The 20,238-nt window shown below is 40.7% G+C and overlaps 1 protein-coding gene across 2 annotated transcripts in view; it reads right to left on the bottom strand.

The window, feature by feature from the left end:
• Window positions 1-20,238, bottom strand: part of LOC139423267 (rho guanine nucleotide exchange factor 12-like) — a 132,087-nt gene that overhangs the window by 45,246 nt on the left and 66,603 nt on the right. For both annotated transcript variants that reach the window (XM_071175083.1, XM_071175084.1), the window contains exons 8-13: window positions 19,966-20,043; window positions 6,109-6,228; window positions 5,807-5,911; window positions 5,420-5,545; window positions 5,223-5,321; window positions 4,664-4,774 (exon numbers count right to left, since the gene is read on the bottom strand). In XM_071175083.1, the coding sequence (XP_071031184.1) occupies window positions 4,664-4,774; window positions 5,223-5,321; window positions 5,420-5,545; window positions 5,807-5,911; window positions 6,109-6,228; window positions 19,966-20,043 (639 nt within the window). The remainder of the gene's footprint in view (window positions 1-4,663; window positions 4,775-5,222; window positions 5,322-5,419; window positions 5,546-5,806; window positions 5,912-6,108; window positions 6,229-19,965; window positions 20,044-20,238) is intronic.

Below are 20,238 nucleotides of genomic sequence, written 5' to 3'. Positions count from 1 at the left end.
GGCGCTATCGACAGATAGTCCTGTATTGACGCTTTGCCTGTTTGATGGTTCGTCTGAGGGCATAGCGGGATTTCTTATAAGCTTCCGGGTTAGAGTCCCGCTCCTTGAAAGCGGCAGCTCCAGCCTTTAGCTCAGTATGGATGCACTGGTTGGGGTATGTACGTATGGTCATTGTGGGGACGACGTCATCGATGCACTTATTGATGAAGCCAATGACAGATGTGGTGTACTCCTCAATGCCATTGGAGGAATCCCGGAACATATTCCAGTCTGTGCTAGCAAAACAGTCCTGTAGCTTAGCATCTGCTTCATCTGACCACTTTTTTATTGATCTAGTCATTGGTGCTTCCTGCTTTAATTTTTGGGAGAGCTTTGTATGCATATCTGTGTGTGGAGTATAGGTGGTGCAGAGTTATTTTCCCTCTGGTTGCACATTTAACATGTTGATAGAAATTAGGTAAAACTGATTTAAGTTTCCCTTCATTAAAGTCCCCAGCTACTAGGAGCACCGCCTCTGGGTGAGCGTTTTCTTGTTTGCTTATGGCGGAATACAGCTCATTCAATGCTATCTTGGTGCCAGCCTCTGACAGCTACAAAGAATATAGATTAAAACTCTCGGAGGTAATGTTGTCTGCAGCTTATCATGAGAAACTCTACATCAGGTGAGACTTCCTTAGATATCGTGCACCAGCTGTTGTTTACAAAAATACATAAACCGCCGCCCCTTGTCTTACTAGACGCCACTGTTCTATCCTGCTGATACATCGTATAACCAGCCAGCTGTATGTCGATATTAACCAGCCAGCTGTATGTTGATATTGTCGTCATTTAGCCACGACTCCGTGAAGCATAAAATGTTACAGTTTTTAATGTCCCGTTGGTAGTTTAATCTTCCCAATAATTTGTCCATTTTATTGGCACATACACACTTTTTCTCCGCCTCCTCTTCATGCAGATCACTGGGGTCAGAGCCTGTTCCCGAGGGAGCCGTATATTGTCCGCCTCGGGCTCGTCAGAGTCGTTGAAGAAGTAAAAGGATTCTTGTAGTCCGTGGTGAGTAATCGCAGTCCTGATGTCTAGAAGTTATTTTCGGTCATAAGAGACGGTAGTGGCATCATTATGTCCCAAAAATTGTAAAAAAAAAAAAAAGTTACAAACAACGCAGATAAATAAACAAAACACAATCGGTTGGGGGCGCGTAAAACGCCTGCCTTCTGCTCCAGCGCCGTTTTTTCACAAGTAATATCACTGAACCGTTTACACCTTCTGTATCCTGTGCATGTGACAAATAAACTTAGATTTGATATAGCGTGTGTTTACCACATGGCCTAACATGTGAATCCTTAAAAAGATGGGTGGGGTCACGGCTTAAGAGGGTGTGAACGATGCTGAATGTGTGTAGAAAAAGAAGAGCTCTCCAGTACCAAAACATTTTCTCAAAAGTGGGGATACAAGTTTTTCAACTTTCAAAGCAGAATAACTTTCCCATTGTTCCTCAACTGCAGTATATGACATGCCATTTTCTAGCTCTGAGTCTGTACTTTTATCCAATGTAAAAAACACAATTTCAAATGTTGTCACATACAGTGCCTTGCGAAAGTATTCGGCCCCCTTGAACTTTGCGACCTTTTGCCACATTTCAGGCTTCAAACATAAAGATATAAAACTGTATTTTTTTTTGAAGAATCAACAACAAGTGGGACACAATCATGAAGTGGAACGACATTTATTGGATATTTCAAACTTTTTTAACAAATCAAAAACTGAAAAATTGGGCGTGCAAAATTATTCAGCCCCTTTACTTTCAGTGCAGCAAACTCTCTCCAGAAGTTCAGTGAGGATCTCTGAATGATCCAATGTTGACCTAAATGACTAATGATGATAAATACAATCCACCTGTGTGTAATCAAGTCTCCGTATAAATGCACCTGCACTGTGATAGTCTCAGAGGTCCGTTAAAAGCGCAGAGAGCATCATGAAGAACAAGGAACACACCAGGCAGGTCCGAGATACTGTTGTGAAGAAGTTTAAAGCCGGATTTTGATACAAAAAGATTTCCCAAGCTTTAAACATCCCAATGAGCACTGTGCAAGCGATAATATTGAAATGGAAGGAGTATCAGACCAATGCAAATCTACCAAGACCTGGCCGTCCCTCTAAACTTTCAGCTCATACAAGGAGAAGACTGATCAGAGATGCAGCCAAGAGGCCCATGATCACTCTGGATGAACTGCAGAGATCTACAGCTGAGGTGGGAGACTCTGTCCATAGGACAACAATCAGTCGTATATTGCACAAATCTGGCCTTTATGGAAGAGTGGCAAGAAGAAAGCCATTTCTTAAAGATATCCATAAAAAGTGTCGTTTAAAGTTTGCCACAAGCCACCTGGGAGATACACCAAACATGTGGAAGAAGGTGCTCTGGTCAGATGAAACCAAAATTGAACTTTTTGGCAACAATGCAAAACGTTATCTTTGGCGTAAAAGCAACACCCTGAACACACCATCCCCACTGTCAAACATGGTGGTGGCAGCATCATGGTTTGGGCCTGCTTTTCTTCAGCAGGGACAGGGAAGATGGTTAAAATTGATGGGAAGATGGATGGAGCCAAATACAGGACCATTCTGGAAGAGAACCTGATGGAGTCTGCAAAAGACCTGAGACTGGGACGGAGATTTGTCTTCCAACAAGACAATGATCCAAAACATAAAGCAAAATCTACAATGGAATGGTTCAAAAATAAACATATCCAGGTGTTAGAATGGCCAAGTCAAAGTCCAGACCTGAATCCAATCGAGAATATGTGGAAAGAACTGAAAACTGCTGTTCACAAATGCTCTCCATCCAACCTCACTGAGCTCGAGCTGTTTTGCAAGGAGGAATGGGAAAAAATGTCAGTCTCTCGATGTGCAAAACTGATAGAGACATACCCCAAGCGACTTACAGCTGTAATCGCAGCAAAAGGTGGCGCTGCAAAGTATTAACTTAAGGGGGCTGAATAATTTTGCACGCCCAATTTTTCAGTTTTTGATTTGTTAAAAAAGTTTGAAATATCCAATAAATGTCGTTCCACTTCATGATTGTGTCCCACTTGTTGTTGATTCTTCACAAAAAAATACAGTTTTATATCTTCATGTTTGAAGCCTGAAATGTGGCAAAAGGTCGCAAAGTTCAAGGGGGGCGAATATTTTCGCAAGGCACTGTATGTGGTAGTTTCAAGTTGTGTACTTGCGGTCTTTTATGTATTGCTTTGGAATCAACCACAATTCCAATGTTATTCCATTATAGTTTGTTAAATGGGTTACAGTAAAGAAATAACAAAATGTAGATCTATCTTTGCTAAATACGTTAACTTTAACCCATTTGCAGTCCACATTGTTCTAATTAATCGCATGGTATAGGGGCTAGGCCTACTGTCAATTGCATTATGGCTGAGCATGGACATGCCAATAAGCAAGATTAAATAATAATTTTAATCAAATTCTAAACAAAATAACAACTTGTTTTAAATAGGCTATGTCACACTTACAGGCACCATCATTTCTTTATGTGGGTAGAAAATATGAAAACAACGCAGACTACGGAGGGTTTTACACACATCCAAACTTTTCACAGTAGCTGGATCCAATATAGATCCAATGTATACACTACCATTCAAAAGTTTGGGGTCACTTAGAAATGTCCTTGTTTTTGAAAGAAAAGCAAATGTTTTGTCCATTAAAATAACATCAAATTGATCAGAAATACAGTGTAGACATTGTTAATGTTGTAAATTACTATTGTAGCTGGAAACGGCAGATTTTTTATGGAATATCTACATAGGCGTACAGAGGCCCATTATCAGCACCATCACTCCTGTGTTCCAATGGCACGGTGTGTTAGCTAATCCAAATGTTTGTGATGATTAAAGGCCAGCATCCCGGAGTCGCCTCTTCACTGTTGACGTTGAGACTGCTGTTTTGCGGGTACTATTTAATGAAGCTGCCAGTTGAGGACTTGTGAGGCATCTGTTAACTGTTAATAATCACCGCGTGCAATAAGGTTTGGAAACATCAGAAATTCCACTTTCATATCACTCCAAAATTATTTTAAAAATACAAAAGATGCACTTACTGTGCTCCGTGTTACACAAAGAACATCAGTGGAAATTTGTGGTAAAAGAGCTAACAGTAAGTGTATCTTTTGTATTCGTAAAGTTATTTTGGGATCATAATTAAGTTAAGTAATTAAATTACGTTTCCAAGTTTCCATATCGCAACCAAAGATAATGTGTCTAGAAAGAGCGTTTTACATTCGACCAGACCACCTCAGCTAATCAAAAGGGAAGTAGAATGAGTCCAATGTAGTATTGGATTCATGAGAAGGGCTAACCTAACCTATGACATGACCCGTCACGTTATGTATTACTGCCCCCCGTTGAAAGAAGTGACATCTCAAAAAAACACACAAACTATACAACCCAAATGGTTCCTAGCCTTCCACGCATGCTTTATGTCCCTAACACCAAAACTAAATAATAAAATATATATATATATATATATATATATATATGTTGATACATTTTAACTAGAGAATCTAATAGAAAAACACAACACTTTAATAACCTTGGTGTGCACGAGTGTGTATATGTACAGTGAGTGTGTATGTATGTGGTGGTCTTACCAGAGGTGCAGGGTCAAACTGAGAGACCACATGATGGAGGAAGGCGGCCAGGTGAGCGGGCCGAGACTTGAGCAGCTCTATACTCTGGAAACAACAACACTGGCCATTGATCTGAGAGACAGGGTAGAGATCAACAGACAGAGTTGAGTAAGAGAGAGATACCAACCCTGTTGTCTTGTGGTTAAAGTGTTTTCACCCTGAGATTGAGAGGTTGGCGGTTTTTATCCCCAGTCGAATCATACCAAAGACTATAAAAATGGGACCTAATGCCGCTCTGCTTGGCATTCAGCATTAAGGAGATGGATTGCGGTAAGGCGCAGTGACAGACTAGCATCCTGTCCGGGGGTGTACTTTTACATCAAGCTGCCTCACGCTACTGGCTTGGCTTTATTTTCCCAGGCTTGCTAAGAGAGAGAGAGTCATCGAGAGAATGAGACAGACAGGCACAAAATGAGTGATAGAGAGAGATAGACAGCCAGAGACAGTCAGACAGAGCCAGACAGTCAGAGCCAGACAGACACGACAGCTAGCCAGCAGTCTAGCACTAGTCCACCAGTACCTGTTCCTGCTCGGTGTCAAAGTAGTCGTCCTCTGCTCCGATGATCTGGGGGTTGAGACAGGTCAAGGGGTTGCCCACACTACACTGGAAGTTACAGTTCTGAATCACACATACACAGACATGAGCATGACTTCCTTCTAAATCTAGTTTTGGGAATATACAAATATACTGTGTGTGTGTGTGCATCTGTGTCTCACCAAGTCCGGCGTGTCCTCGGCGTCAGGCGAGGGGCAGGAGTTGAGGCTGTCTCGGGGGGTGGTCTTTGGGTTATGGCAGGGGGTCTCTCTTTGGCACGGACTCTCAGGGAGGGGACTGAGAGACACCTGAAATACAGAGAAAAATCTGTTGATGTGCCCTTGAGCAAGGCAGTTAACCTTAATTTGTTCCAGGGTTGCCTGGCTGACCCTGTATAAGGCATATTTCACAGCACCTATTGGGTGTATGTGACAATAAAACATATGATGATTATTTTATTTATTTATTTCAGTACAATGGTATTGTATTGAGAATGCCAATTCACATGTAGTAGTCATGGAGCGTCTGGTGGTGATAATAAGACAGGCTAATTGGCCAGGTTGACTCACAGTGATATTGGTCCAGATTCCATTGCTGCCGCTCTCTACCTGCGAGGAGGGGGTCTGCTCTCCATCGGCCCCCCCCTCACCGTCCCAGGGGGAGAGGGAGCCATCCTGAAAACACACACACCTACTATAAATGGGTGGTAGGCCAGGCAGTAACTGCGCTGTCCCTTTGAGTGTGTGTATGTACCTGTGAGATGTAGACAGCAAGAGAGTGTTTGTGTCTATGGGAGAGAGAGTGTGTTTGTATACATATGCACGTACATGTGTGTGAACATATGTACGTGTGTATACGCAGGTGGGTATACCTGAGGTGTGCCTGTGGCCTTTCTGAGTTGGCCACGTAGCATAGGAATGTGTTTCTTGGCCTCCTGGATGTCCTTCAGTAGTTTCGCTGTGGGGTTCCTGCTGTACTCCTCCTTCATAGCCTAGATATAACGTGACATAACACAGGACACGTTAGGAGAGGAATTAGGTAGGAAGTGGGGGGGAAGAGAAGAGGAGGTGTATTCTAAGTATGAGTGAGTGAGTGAGTGAGTGAGTGAGTGAGTGAGTGAGAGAGAAAGTCAGAGGGAGAGTGTGTGTGAGTGTACATGCATGTTTGTGTGTCCAGTTCCCACAGTCCTAGTTTTAGTTCATGGTCTATCATAGAAGGAAGTGAAACTAAGGGGAGGGCAAGATGTGGTCAGTGTTTATCAGTGGTTACCCATGGCAACTGTAGTATATCTGTTTAGTGGTAAGAATTATTGTCTTTTGGGAAATGTAACCACTACTTCCTTAACAAAAACGAAAGGCATTCATAATAAAAAAGACTTACAACAGAAATAGAAAATCTAACATTACACATCATGGTGAAAATACATATAATACAGAAGCACTGAATATTCTAGAGGCAAAACAAAAGGACTTTGAGGGACTTATTCAGGAAATATTAGCTTTCATTTATAAAAAAATAAAAAAGAGAATATTTGATGGAGAATGCCAAAAAACTGCATCAAAGGTTTTTCCTAAACCTTCAATATAGAAACGTGACCAAAAATAACTTACAAAAAAATAGTTAAATGATGGAGAAATCCTTATCTCACCAACAGAGATCTTGCATGAGGAAGCTAAATATTTTTAACAAATGTTCTCTTGTATTGCTCATAGAACGAAAAAGTCCCTACCAGATATTATTCATCACGATCAGATGAGATTCTTAAAAGGTATATAAAAGATAAATTGAAGGCAACATTAGACATCCACTAGAAATAATGGAAAACTATGAGAATGCAGGGAAACCAGATATAATCTTTATAGCATAATTTCAGAAAACATTTGATACAGTACATCTAGAATATATTATATTATATAATATATTATATTATAAGTGCCTGGATTTTTTTACATTCTGGAGAATCTCTCATAAAATGGGTAAAAGTCAGGTATAACAAAATAATAAATAATGGTTACTTCTCTGAGAACTTTGAATTGTCAAGAGGCGTAAAACAAGGTTGCCCTCTATCAGCATACTTATTTATTATGGCCATTGAACTGTTAAGTTGAACTATTTAGCATTATGGCTAATGATAACATTAAGGGGCTAAAAGGGCTTAGAAACAAAAGTATCGATCTATGCCAATAATTCAAGTTCTCATGAGTCCTCAATCTTCAAGGGCCTCAATGTGAACATAGATCATTTCTCCAGTTTCTCTGGACTAAAACCCAACTACAATAAGTGTACTATATTACGGATTAGGCCTCTAAAAGATACAAACTTTAAATTGTCATGTGTTCGCCTGGTTAAATGGTCAGATGGTTAAGTCGAAAAGATACTAACTTTATCCCGAAAAAGTAGAGCGATCTTGCAACAATAAATGTTGATCAAAAACTTTGCAAAGTTGCCTCTCCACGGTTTCAAGATTCTATCTATTTGCGGGAAGAATACCCAGATGAATTCTCTAGTGATATCGCAGTTTACATATTTGTTCATGGTTCCAGGAGAATTCTGTTTCAAATCATGCGATAGAAAAAAAAACTTTATTTGGAATGTCAAACGAGATAAAGATAAATGAGCATATTTATAATGAACATGAGTTAAAACTATTAAAATAAAACATCTCTCTTAAAGCCTTCATTGTATCTAAATCCAAATGGGTTTTCTAGGAAAGCTACTAAGAGAGGCCCATCATATGTTTAAGACTGGGCTCTTTGGCTTTTTGCAGATCAAGGGTAATTTCCGTGTAGGAAAGGATGAAACAGTGTCTGTGCCACCAGTAAGTACAGATAGTAGTATAAATCCCCTGTCCGCAGCCGGACAACTTTCTCATGGCTTCTGGAGGGAAATGCTGTAGGAATGTTCAACCTTTGTCGCTCATTCAGTTGACAGGAACTTTCAACCGGTTCTCCTCATTAACCTCTTGGATCTCTAGGGGCGCTATTTCATTTTTGGATAAAAAACTTTCCCGTTTTAAGCGCAATATTTTGTCACGAAAAGATGCTCGACTATGCATATTATTGACCGTTTTGGAAAGAAAACACTCTGAAGTTTCAGAATCTGCAAAGATATTGTCTGTAAGTGCCCCAGAACTCATTCATTCTACAGGCGAAACCAAGATGATACGTCAAGCAGGAAATGAGCAGAATCTCTGAAGCTCTGTTTTCCATTGTCTCCTTATATGGCTGTGATTGCGCAAGGAATGAGCCTACACTTTCTGTCGTTTCCCCAAGGTGTTTGCAGCATTGTGACGTATTTGTAGGCATATCATTGGAAGATTGACCATAAGAGACTACATTTTCCAAGTGTCCGCCTGGTGTCCTGCGTGGAAATCGGTGCGCAAACGCCAGCTGCTAGTACTTTTCCATTTGATTGAGGGGAGAAACCATGCATCCACGAACGATATATCATTGAAGAGATATGTGAAAAACACCTTGAGGATTGATTCTAAACAACGTTTGCCAAGTTTTCAGTCGATATTATGGAGTTAATTTGGAAAAAAGTTCGCGTTTTGAGGACTGAATTTTCGTGTTTTTTTTTTGGTAGCCAAATGTGATGTACAAAACGGAGCTATTTCTAATACACAAAGAATCTTTTTTGGAAAAACTGAGCATCTGCTATCTAACTGAGAGTCTCCTCATTGAAAACATTCGAAGTTCTTCAAAGGTAAATTATTTTATTTGAAGGCTTTTATGTTTTTGTTGAAATCTTGCGTGCTGGATGCTAACGCTAATGCTAAATGCTACGCTAGCTAGCCACTTTTACACAAATGATTGTTTTCCTATGGTTGAGAAGCATATTTAGAAAATCTGAGATGACAGTGTTGTTTACAAAAGGCTAAGCTTGAGAGATGGCATATTTATTTCATTTCATTTGCGATTTTCATGAATAGTTAACGTTGCGTTATGGTAATGAGCTTAGGTCTATAAATAGAATCCCGGATCCGGGTTTGGTCGACGCAGCAGGTTAAGCAGCAAGTCGGAGTCAGAGGCCGAGCCTTTTCTCATCCCATTCCAGGGTCTGAGACGCCGAAGCCTTCCACCATTAGCTCTGACAAATTGAAAACCCTAGTCATTGGCGACTCCATTACCCTCAGTATTAGACTTACAAACAAATCATCCAGCGATCATACACTGTTTACCAGGGGGCAGGGCTAAGGACGTTAAGGCTAATCTGAAGATGGTGCTGGCTAAAGCTAAAACTGGCGAGTGTAGAGAGTATAGGGATATTGATATCCACGTCGGCACCAACGATGTTAGGATGAAACAGTCAGAGGTCACCAAGCACAACATAGCTTCAGTGTGTAAATATGCTAGAAAGATGTGTCGGCATTGAGTAATTGTCTCTGGCCCCCTCCCAGTTAGGGGGAGTAATGAGCTCTACAGCAGAGTCTCAAAACTCAATCGCTGGTTGAAAACTGTTTTCTGCCCCTCCCAAAAGATACAATTTGTAGATAATTGGCCCTCTTTCTGGGACTCAGCCACAAACTGGACCAAGCCTGGCCTGTTTAGGAGTGACGGACTCCATCCTAGCTGGAGGGATGCTCTCATCTTATCTATGAACATAGACAGGACTCTAACTCCCCTAGCTCCACAATGAAATAGGGTACAGGCCAAGTAGCAGGCTGTTAGCCAGCCTGACAGTTTAGCGGAGTCTGCCACTAGCACAGTCAGTGTAGTCAGCTCAGCTATTCCCATTGAGACCGTGTCTGTGCCTCAACCTAGGTTGGGCAAAACTAAACATGGCGGTGTTCGCCTTAGAAATCTCACAAGAATAAAGACCTCCTCCATTCCTGCCATTATTGAAAGAGATTGTGATACCTCACATCTCAAAATAGGGCTCCTTAATGTTAGATCCCTCACTTCCAAGGCAGTTATAGTCAATTAACTAATCACTGATCATAATCTTGATGTGATTGGCCTGACAGCCATGGCTTAACCCTGATTAATTTACTGTGTTAAATGAGGCCTCACCTCCTGGTTACACTAGTGACCATATCCCCCGTGCATCCCGCAAAGGCGGAGGTGTTGCTAACATTTACGATAGCACATTTCAATTTACGAAAAAAAAAAACAACGTTTTCGTCTTTAGAGCTTCTAGTCATGAAATCTATACAGCCTACTCAATCACTGTTTTACAGGCCTCCTGGGCCATATACAGTGTTCCGCACTGAGTTTCCTGAATTCCTATCGGACCTTGTAGTCATAGCAGAAAATATTCACATTTTTGTGACTTTAATATTCACATTGAAAAGTCTACAGACCCACTCGAAAAGGCTTTCGGAGCCATCATCGACTCAGTGGGTTTTGTCCAACATGTCTCCGAACCTATTCACTGCCACAGTCATACTCTGGACCTAGTTTTGTCCCATGAAATAAATGTTATGGATCTTAATGTTTTTCCTCATAATCCTGGACTATCGGGCCACCATTTTATTACGTTCGCAATCGCAACAAATAATCTGCTCAGACCCCAACCAAGGATCATCAAAAGTCGTGATATAAATTCTCAGACAGCCCAAAGATTCCTTGATGCCCTTCCAGACTCCCTCTGCCTACCCAAGGATGTCAGAAGACAAAAATCGGTTAACCACCTAACTGAGGAACTCAATTTAACCTTGTGAATACCCTAGATGCAGTCGCACCCCTAAAAACTAAAAACATTTGTCATAAGAAACTAGCTCCCTGGTATACAGAAAATACCCGAGCTCTGAAGCAAGCTGCCAGAAAATGGCGCCATACCAAACTGGAAGTCTTCTGACTAGCTTGGAAAGACAGTACTGTGTAGTATCAAAGAGCCCTCACTCCTGCTCGATCATCCTATTTTTCCAACTTAATTGAGGAAAATAAGAACAATGCCAAATACATTTTTGATACTGTCGCAAAGCAAACTAAAAAGCAGCATTCCCCAAAAGAGGATAGCTTTTACTTCAGCAGTAATACATTCATGAACTTCTTTGAGGAAAAGATCATGATCATTAGAAAGCAAATTACGGACTCCTCTTTAAATCTACGTATTCCTCCAAAGCTCAGTTGTCCTGAGTCTGCACAACTCTGCCAGTACCTAGGATCAAGGGAGACACTCAAGTGTTTTAGTACTTTATCTCTTGACACAATGATGAAAATAATCATGGCCTCTAAACCTTCAAGCTACATACTGGACCCTATTCCAACTAAACTACTGAAAGAGCTGCTTCCTGTGCTTGGCCCTCCTATGTTGAACATAATAAACGGCTCGGTATCCACGGGATGTGTACCAAACTCACTGAAAGTGGCAGTAATAAAGCTTCTCTTGAAAAAGCCAAACCTTGATCCAGAAAATATAAAAAACTAATCGGCCTATATCGAATCTCCCATTCCTCTCAACTTTTTTAGAAAAAGCTGTTGCACAGCAACTCACTGCCTTCCTGAAGACAAACAATGTATACGAAATGCGTCAGTCTGGTTTTAGACTCCATCATAGCACTGAGACTGCACTTGTGAAGGTGGCAAATGACCTTTTAATGGCGTCAGACCAAGGCTCTACATCTGTCCCAGTGCTCCTAGAACTTAGTGCTGCTTTTGATGCCATCGATCACCACATTCTTGGCCTGGTTTAGATCTTATCTGTCGGAAAGATATCATTTTGTCTCTGTGGATGGTTTGTCTTCTGACAAATAAACTGTAAATTTTGGTGTTCCTCAAGGTTACGTTTTAGGACCACTATTGTTTTCGAAAACATAAATGTTAACTTTCACTGCTTTGCGGACGACACACAGCTGTACATTTTGATGAAACATGGTGAAGCCCCAGAATTGCCCTCCCTGGAAGCCTGTGTTTCAGACACAAGGAAATGGATGGCTGCAAACGTTCTACTTTTAAACTCGGACAAAACAGAGATGCTTGTTCTAGGTCCCAACAAACAACGATATCGTCTGTTGAATCTGACAATTAATCTTGATGGTTGTACAGTCGTCCCAAATAAAACTGTGAAGGACCTCGGCATTACTCTGGACCCTGATCTCTCTTTTGATGAACATATCAAGATTGTTTCAAGGATAGCTTTTTTCCGTCTACGTAACATTGCAAAAATCCGACATTTTCTGTCCAAAAATGATGCAGAAAAATGTATCCATGCCTCCAATTGACTCAAATGATGTCAATTAGCCTATCAGAAGCTTCTAAAGCCATGATGACATTTTCTGTAATTTTCCAAGCTGTTTAAAGACACAGTCAACTTAGTGTATGTAAACTTCTGACCCACTGGAATTGTGATACAGTGAATGTTAAGTGAAATAATCTGTCTGTAAACAATTGTTGGAAAAATTACTTGTGTCACGCACAAAGTAGATGTCCTAACTAACTTGCCAAAACTATAGTTTGTTAACAAGACATTTGTGGACTGGTTGCAAAACAAGTTTTAATGACTCCAACCTAAGTGTATGTAAACTTACGACTTCAACTGTATATAACCGTAGAAAACGGTTGCAGGTCGGAGGGCCATCTAACAAGTACAGATCGGAGGGCCATCAAGCGAAACAGACCAATGAAGCACGGATAAACGGCGGGAGTATCTATGACTCTCTGAGGACCCACATCCTCCGCTTCTCCCTTCCCTCGGCGTGGGGTTCTGGGTCGGGAGGGTGGCTTCGGCTCTCACACGAGCTCCGATCCCCGCATCGCCCTTTCCCCATTAGGCACGGCTGCATGGCGCAGCCCCAATATCAATGTGCACATGGGCCTATTTATATAATGAATATGAATTCACATGGCAGAAATGATTAAATATTAACGCATTAGACCTCTCACTAAAGGAGTCAGTCATACAAAAGTTGTACTTAAATCCAAACTGGTTGGTGATTATAAGAGTACATGGCCATGAAGGCTAGATCATTTTTCAAGCTGTTCAAAACATTCATAGATGTGGTCATAAACAGTGGTTATAGATGGTGCAACCGGTCAGCACCTTAGGAGAAAATGTCAGTTGGCTTTTCATAGCCGAGCATTCAGAGGTCAAGACAGCAAGTGTATATGCGAGAGAGAGTGACGTGTGGAATATAGGGTGGAATATAGCAATAATAATGTCAGTTTTATATGCAGTGCAATGGGATTTGAAGCAATAGCCTACCTGCGTGTGGTCAACTATTTCAGCACCTTTTCACACTGCTCTAAGACAAGCATGGCAACTGGTCTTGATAAATCAATTAGATTTTATTTTCACTGAATCTCTGTTTGGGTATTGGTTAAACTACAATTAGGGTGTGGACGTTATTATTTTACTCTTAGTACTGTAGCCTACTCCCGACCGGTCAGGTTGAACAGCGCCATATTTTCTGAGGGTTTCATTTTTCTTGTAATAGAAACACCATAATATTTATCAAATTAATTAAGCTAAATTTCTTAAAATCAATCTCATATACTATGTTCTTACAAAAAAGGTTTTAAATTCTCTTGTACAGCCAATATTAAAGACTGTCAAATGCTTCTCAAAGATTCCCTCTGGTGGTCAAACTATCACTAACTAGCATTAATGGAAACAATGGCTGACACTTAAATAACGTGCCATATAATTCTGTGGCAGCCCGCAAGGTGTGCTGCAACTTTCACAGGAGGAACCATTGTACAGAGCACAAACATAGGTACAAGGTGAGCATTTAATAATTGAAATGTTTTCATTTACAAGTATTGACCTTGGCCAAATCGATGTAGGTACATAGGTAAGTGCATAGACAATGTCATCCCCACAGTGACTATACGAACGTATCCAAACCAAAATCAATGGATTACAGGCAGTATTCACGCTGGGCTAAAGGCTAGAGCTACCGCTTACAAGAAACGGGACACGGACGCTTACAAGAAAGCCTGCTATGACCTCCAACAACACATCAAACACGCAAAAGGAATATTTAGGAGGAAGGTGGAATCCTATTACACCAGCTCCGACGCTAAAATTAATTCAAATGTTATTTGTCACATGCGCCGAATACAACCGTGAAATGCTTACTTACAAGCCCTTAACCAACAATGCAATTTTGAAACAATGCAATTTTAAAACCTCTACAGGATCAGTGTCCCCCCTGCGGGACGGTTGAGCTGACATGTGCTAATGTGATTAGCATGACATTGTAAGTAACAAGAAGACATGTCTTATATGGACAGAAAGCTTAAATTCTTGTTACTAACTGCACTGTCCAACTTACAGTAGCTATTACAGTGGAAAAATACCATTGTTTGAGGAGAGTGCACAACAACAAAAACCTTATCACAGCAACTGGTTTGATACATTCACCTCTGAAAGTAAACAATATACTTATATTCAGTAATCTTGCTCTGATTTGTCATCCTGAGGGTCCCAGAGATAAAATGTAGCATAGTGTTGTTTGATAAAATACATTTTTATATTCAAATGTAGGACCTTGGATCTACCGTTTGAACCTCTGCTGTGTCTGGCACCACACCCCCCCCCCCCCCCATCTAGATGTATGAAGGTTAGGTGTCTTTTCTGTAGGGAAGCTAATTAAACATAATGTATTACATTCCTGGGATTGTGTAAACTTACATTTTGTATTACCATATAATTTTTGTATGTTCTCTATAATTGAAAATGTATCAATTTACCAATTTGGCACATTTGGGCAGATTTGATACAACATTTTGAACTGTAATGCAATGGTTCATTGGATCAGTCTAAAACTTCGCACATATACTACTGCCATCTAGTTTCCAAAATCAAAATAGCACCTAGAGTCCTAAGTCATACTTTTTTTGATATCTTTTACCAGATCTAATGTGTTATATTCTACTACATTAATTTCGCATTTCTACAAACTGTTTCCTTTAAAATGGTATCAAGAATACGCATATTGCTTCAGGTCCTGAGCTACAGACAGTTAGATTTGGGTATGTCATTTTAGATGAAAATTGAAAAAAAGGGTCCGATTCTTTTAGGAAAATACTTACTAAATAAACAAATGTAAAAAAAATGTAGTAACAAAATAACAATAAAGAGGCTATATACAGAGGGTACCGGCACCGAGTCAATGTGCAGGAGTACAGGTTAGTCGAGGTAATTGAGGTAATGTGTACATGTAGGTAAGGGTAAAGTGACTATGCATAGATAATAAACAGTGAGTAGCAGCAGAGTAAAAAAGGGGGGTGTTAATAGAAATAGTCCGGGTAGCCAATTGATTAGCTGTTCAGCAGTCTTATAGTTTGGGGGTAGAAACTGTTAAGAAGCCTTTTTGACCTACACTTAGCCCTCCGGTACCGCTTGCTGTGCAGTAGCAGAGAGAACAGTTTATGACTAGGGTGGCTGGAGTCTAGGCAATTTTTAGGGCCTTCCTCTGACACCGCCTGATATAGAGGTCCTGGATGGCAGGAAGCTTGGCCCCAGTGATGTACTGGGCTGTACACACTACTCCCTGTAGCACCTTGGCCGAGCAGTTGCCATACCAGGCAGTGATGCAACCAGTCTTGATGGTGCAGCTGTATAACTTTTTGAGGATCTTTTCACTCTTCTGAGGGGGAACAGGTGTTGTCGTACCCTCTTCACGACTGTCTTGGTGTGTTTGGACCGTGAGTGTGTTGGTGATGTGGACACCAAGGAACTTGAAACTCTCAACCTGCTCCACTACAGCCCCTTTTTCCTGTATTCCAAGATCATCTCCTTTGCCTTAATCACGATGAGGGAGAGGTTATTGTCCTGGCACCACACTTCCAGGTCTCTGACCTACTCCCTATAGGCTATCACGTCATTGTCTGTAATCAGGTCTACCACTGTTGTGTCGTCTGCAAACTTGATGATGCTGTTGGGTGTCGTGCTTGGCCATGCAGTCATGGGTGAACAGGAAGTACAGGAGGGGACTAAGCACGCACACCTGAGGGGCCCCCGTGTTGAGGATCAGTGTGGCAGATGTGTTGTTGCCTACCTTTACCACCCGGGGGCGGCCCGTCCCAGGGTCCTTAGGTTAGTGATGAGCTTTTAGGGCAATATTTTTTATTTATTTCACCTTTATTTAACCAGGTAGGCTAGTTGAGAACAAGTTCTCATTTGCAACTGCGACCTGGCCAAGATAAGGCATAGCAGTGTGAACAGACAACACAGAGTTACACATGGAGTAAACAATTAACAAGTCAATAACACAGTAGAAAAAAGGGGAGTCTATATATACATTGTGTGCAAAAGGCATGAGAAGGTAGGCAAATAATTACAATTATGCAGATTAACAGTTGAATTTTATATGTTTCCATTAATATGGTGGTGAATACTGAGCTGTAGTCAATGAATGGGGGGTGGCGGTCAAGTGCCATTGTCGATTAAGTGTTTTATAAAATTATTTGAGGTGAGGAGGAGGATTGTTTAAGATACTATTTCAGGAGAACAGAATATGAGTTGGCCTACTGTATGTTATCTGGCTATGCGCCATGCCATAGGCTTGTTCATTTATCAGACAAGATACGCTTATACAGTACATTCGAAAAGTATTCAGACCCCCTTCACCTTTTCATCTCAAGGATGATCAATGGATACAGGATGCACCGGAGCGCAATTTCAAGTCTCATAGCAAAGGGTCTGAATAGTTAGGTAAATAAAGTATTTATGGTTTTTATAATACATTTGTAAAAATGTAAAAAAAAAAAAAAAAAGTTTTTGCTTTGTTATTATGGGGTATTGTTTGTAGATTGATGAGGGGAAAAAAACGATTTAATACATTTTAGAATAAGTCTGTAACGTAACAAAATGTTGTAAGAGTGAAGGGGTCTGAATACTTTGCGAATGCACTGTAAGTCCTGTGTCATTATTTTATATTATATGATTTTAAAGTAAGAAAAATATAACATCATATTCAAGAGCAAGTCTACATATGAATTGGCTACCTTGAGCATAAAAGTGATCATTTGAAACATGTCCTATATGCTAGATTTAGAATTATTTGGCAACTTTAGTTGTGAATGAAATCATAACATATTTGGGCTGCATGATGCGACTATAGGCTATTAATGATTTGAAAAGGTCACAAAAAAAGCTTGCACTATGTTCCTTGCCTCAGGCTGCAAACACTGTTCTCTTATCAAGTGATAATATGTTCACCCATCAGACTATTCTCAAATTAATATTGTCTTTATTGATACTGTATGTAGAAATGGGCAGGACATTCATATGCACTCGAATAGTGAATGGAGGCCGCTTTCCTGCCAGTTAGTTTTTCCATGCTGGGTAGGCTACTCATGTTATTTCACTACATGTATCAACCACTGTTTGAGGAGCATGTAGCCTCTCGCCATGCGACAGGTGATATTTCTCCCAAACTCTGTATGTCATGGGCTCTCCAACCCTGTTCCTGCAGCTACCGTGCGCTGAATTTGGGAAACCAAGTGAAATCTGTTCGGGAACATTGATAGTAACATGTTTTCACAAGGAAACATATAAAATTCAACTGTTGACAGCCCCTCTCTCTGCATGCTTGAGAAAGGAATGAAGGAGAGAGAGATGGAAACGCATGGTGTTCAGATATTCTGTAGCTAAAGGTAATGTGTCATCCTGTATGAGGAAAAAAAACTATTACTAGGCTATTCAAAATCAAATACAAATTCACTATAAATGTAGGCTAACTCTTTAAGCAAGTTGGGTACTACCAATGCATGTCCAGAGGGCATTAGAAGAGATTACAATGACGGTCATGTGTGGCTCAGTTGGTAAAGCATGGTGCTTGCAATGCCAGGGTTGTGGGTTTGATTCCCATGAGGGACCAGCAGATGCTGGATAAGTGCATCTGCTAAATGTCAAAAATATAAATGAATAGTGGTTGTAGAAAAGGCCCAAGGAGTTGGTGGAATACTCCTTTAATTCATTGCCATTTACTCAGCTGGACCAGGTGGAAATGTCCGACAGATCTCAACTCCATAAAAGGAGGAAATTGCCATCGCCTGATCTCGCTGCTTTCTCTTCCTTAACTCCATCTGATCCAGAAGTTCTGTGCGTCCATGAATCCACGTAAGTCCACCGACTATGTTACCTTTCATCTGAATTATCTGTGGCGATCGGGAGAGTGGGCCATTCAGTTATTGTTTATAGGTTTTACCGCGGAGAGCGGCTTGGAGCGCACGCTTCAAACATATTGTGTAATGTGAATTGTCAATGATCACGGCCCTACGGATCCTCATAGGCCAATTATGCAATCGATATGGTTCATATGTATTGAAATTGATTATATGTACACATGAAGACAATTGAAAGAGTGAAATGAGAAACGTCATTGTTTGCTAACTGATTGACTTTGATAATGGGGATTATAGATTGTATAACCATTCACTGTTTGTATTCTTTCATAATTTATGATAAATAGTTACGAGCCTAAATGACTCGCGGATGATTACTATTGACTTCTTAATGAACTGGACGGTTGAATTCCCTAAATTATGTTAATAATGAATGATATGATTTGATCTTTGATTATGAATTTGATTGGATACATGTTATTTGTTTCCTTTGTGATGCAGCACAGACTACTCAGTAAATATGCCACTTTATGGTTAAAGGAATTCCTGCCTCAGTCTCATCCATTCCTCTGTCACCTGACACCTGTTCACCTTCACTGTCAGTCATCCTACCTGTCCAGCTACCCACACAGATTCCACTAATCTTTCAGTGGTAATAAGGTCACTGCAACAACCCTAGGTGAGTCTAAGGCTGAAGAGGGTGTGAACGATGCAAAATGGGCATAAACAAAGAGCAGCACTGTAGCTGTTCAATGTGAAAGGTTCTCTTTATTATACAACAATAGGCAATTTAATACTGTTAATGGTTTGCCTAGTGGGGGAAGTTGGTGAGAATGTTCAGAGAATCCATTTAGGCAATTTGGTGAAAGTATTCCTTCTCTAAATATATGTTTCCCAAGGATTCATGTAGAGCAAAATGTTTGAATGCCTTTTTCTCCAAAATGGGATTACTAATGTATCAATTTTTAAAGCAGCATTACTTCCCCAATTTCAAATTTTGGAACATAAGACTGAAGAGAGATGGGGGTGGTCACATGGTGTTCAAGGAAGCTCAGTGAGTATTCTATGCTACACTGGAATGATGCCACTACTATGGATGCTGCTAGGAACTGAATTGTGCTGTAAATTAACACAATAAATAAGCAGCAACATGCACAATAACATCATTAAGCATTGATGACAATTTCATGTGTGAATTATTTTTATTTAATCTGGGTCTGTATTTGGGCTCCTGAGTGGCCCAGCGGTCTAAGACAGTGCTAGAGGCGTCACTACCGACCCTGGTTCGATTCCGGGCTGTATCACAACTGGCCGTGATCGAGAGTCCCTTAGTGCGGCGCACATTGGCCCAGCGTCGTCCGGGTTAGGGGAGGGTTTGGCCGTCATTGTAAAATAAGATTTTGTTCTTAACTGACTTGCCTAGTTAAATAAAGGTAAAAAATTAAATAGGAATCATATAGTATCATTGATGCACAGGGCGGACCTGAGATGCTTCATGAACATGGCTCCAGGTCCTATGAACCTAACTATATAAAAATAACATTGTCAATTCCAAAGAATACTCTCATTCAAATCAAAGATAAAAAATTTGACTAGATGACTGTCTCATCTCCTCATGTAGAAAACTTCAGAGTATGGTGATACTATGTGTGTGTGTGTGTGTGTGTGTGTGTGTGTGTGTGTGTGTGTGTGTGTGTGTGTGTGTGTCTTGCCTGTAAGTCCTGCTGCTGCTTGGACAGCATCTTCTGTAAGATGTCCACCTTCTGGCTGTGTACAGCGTTATTCTCCTCCTTAGGGACCAACCAAAGTAAAGAAAAACATAAATTATAAGACTGTTTGCTTCCGGACAGGACAGCGACAAGTGCAGCAGAGGGAGAGTGACAGATTTATGAAAAAATTGAGGAAACTAGTGAGAGAAGCGTGAGAATACAGATCCAGTTAGAAAGTGAAAGAGGTAGAGTGAGTGGGGGTGGGTGTAAGCTGAA

Source organism: Oncorhynchus clarkii, chromosome 12 (assembly GCF_045791955.1).
Source record: "Oncorhynchus clarkii lewisi isolate Uvic-CL-2024 chromosome 12, UVic_Ocla_1.0, whole genome shotgun sequence".
Lineage (NCBI taxonomy): Eukaryota > Metazoa > Chordata > Actinopteri > Salmoniformes > Salmonidae > Oncorhynchus > Oncorhynchus clarkii.
This window is presented reverse-complemented; position numbering and strand designations above follow the sequence as displayed.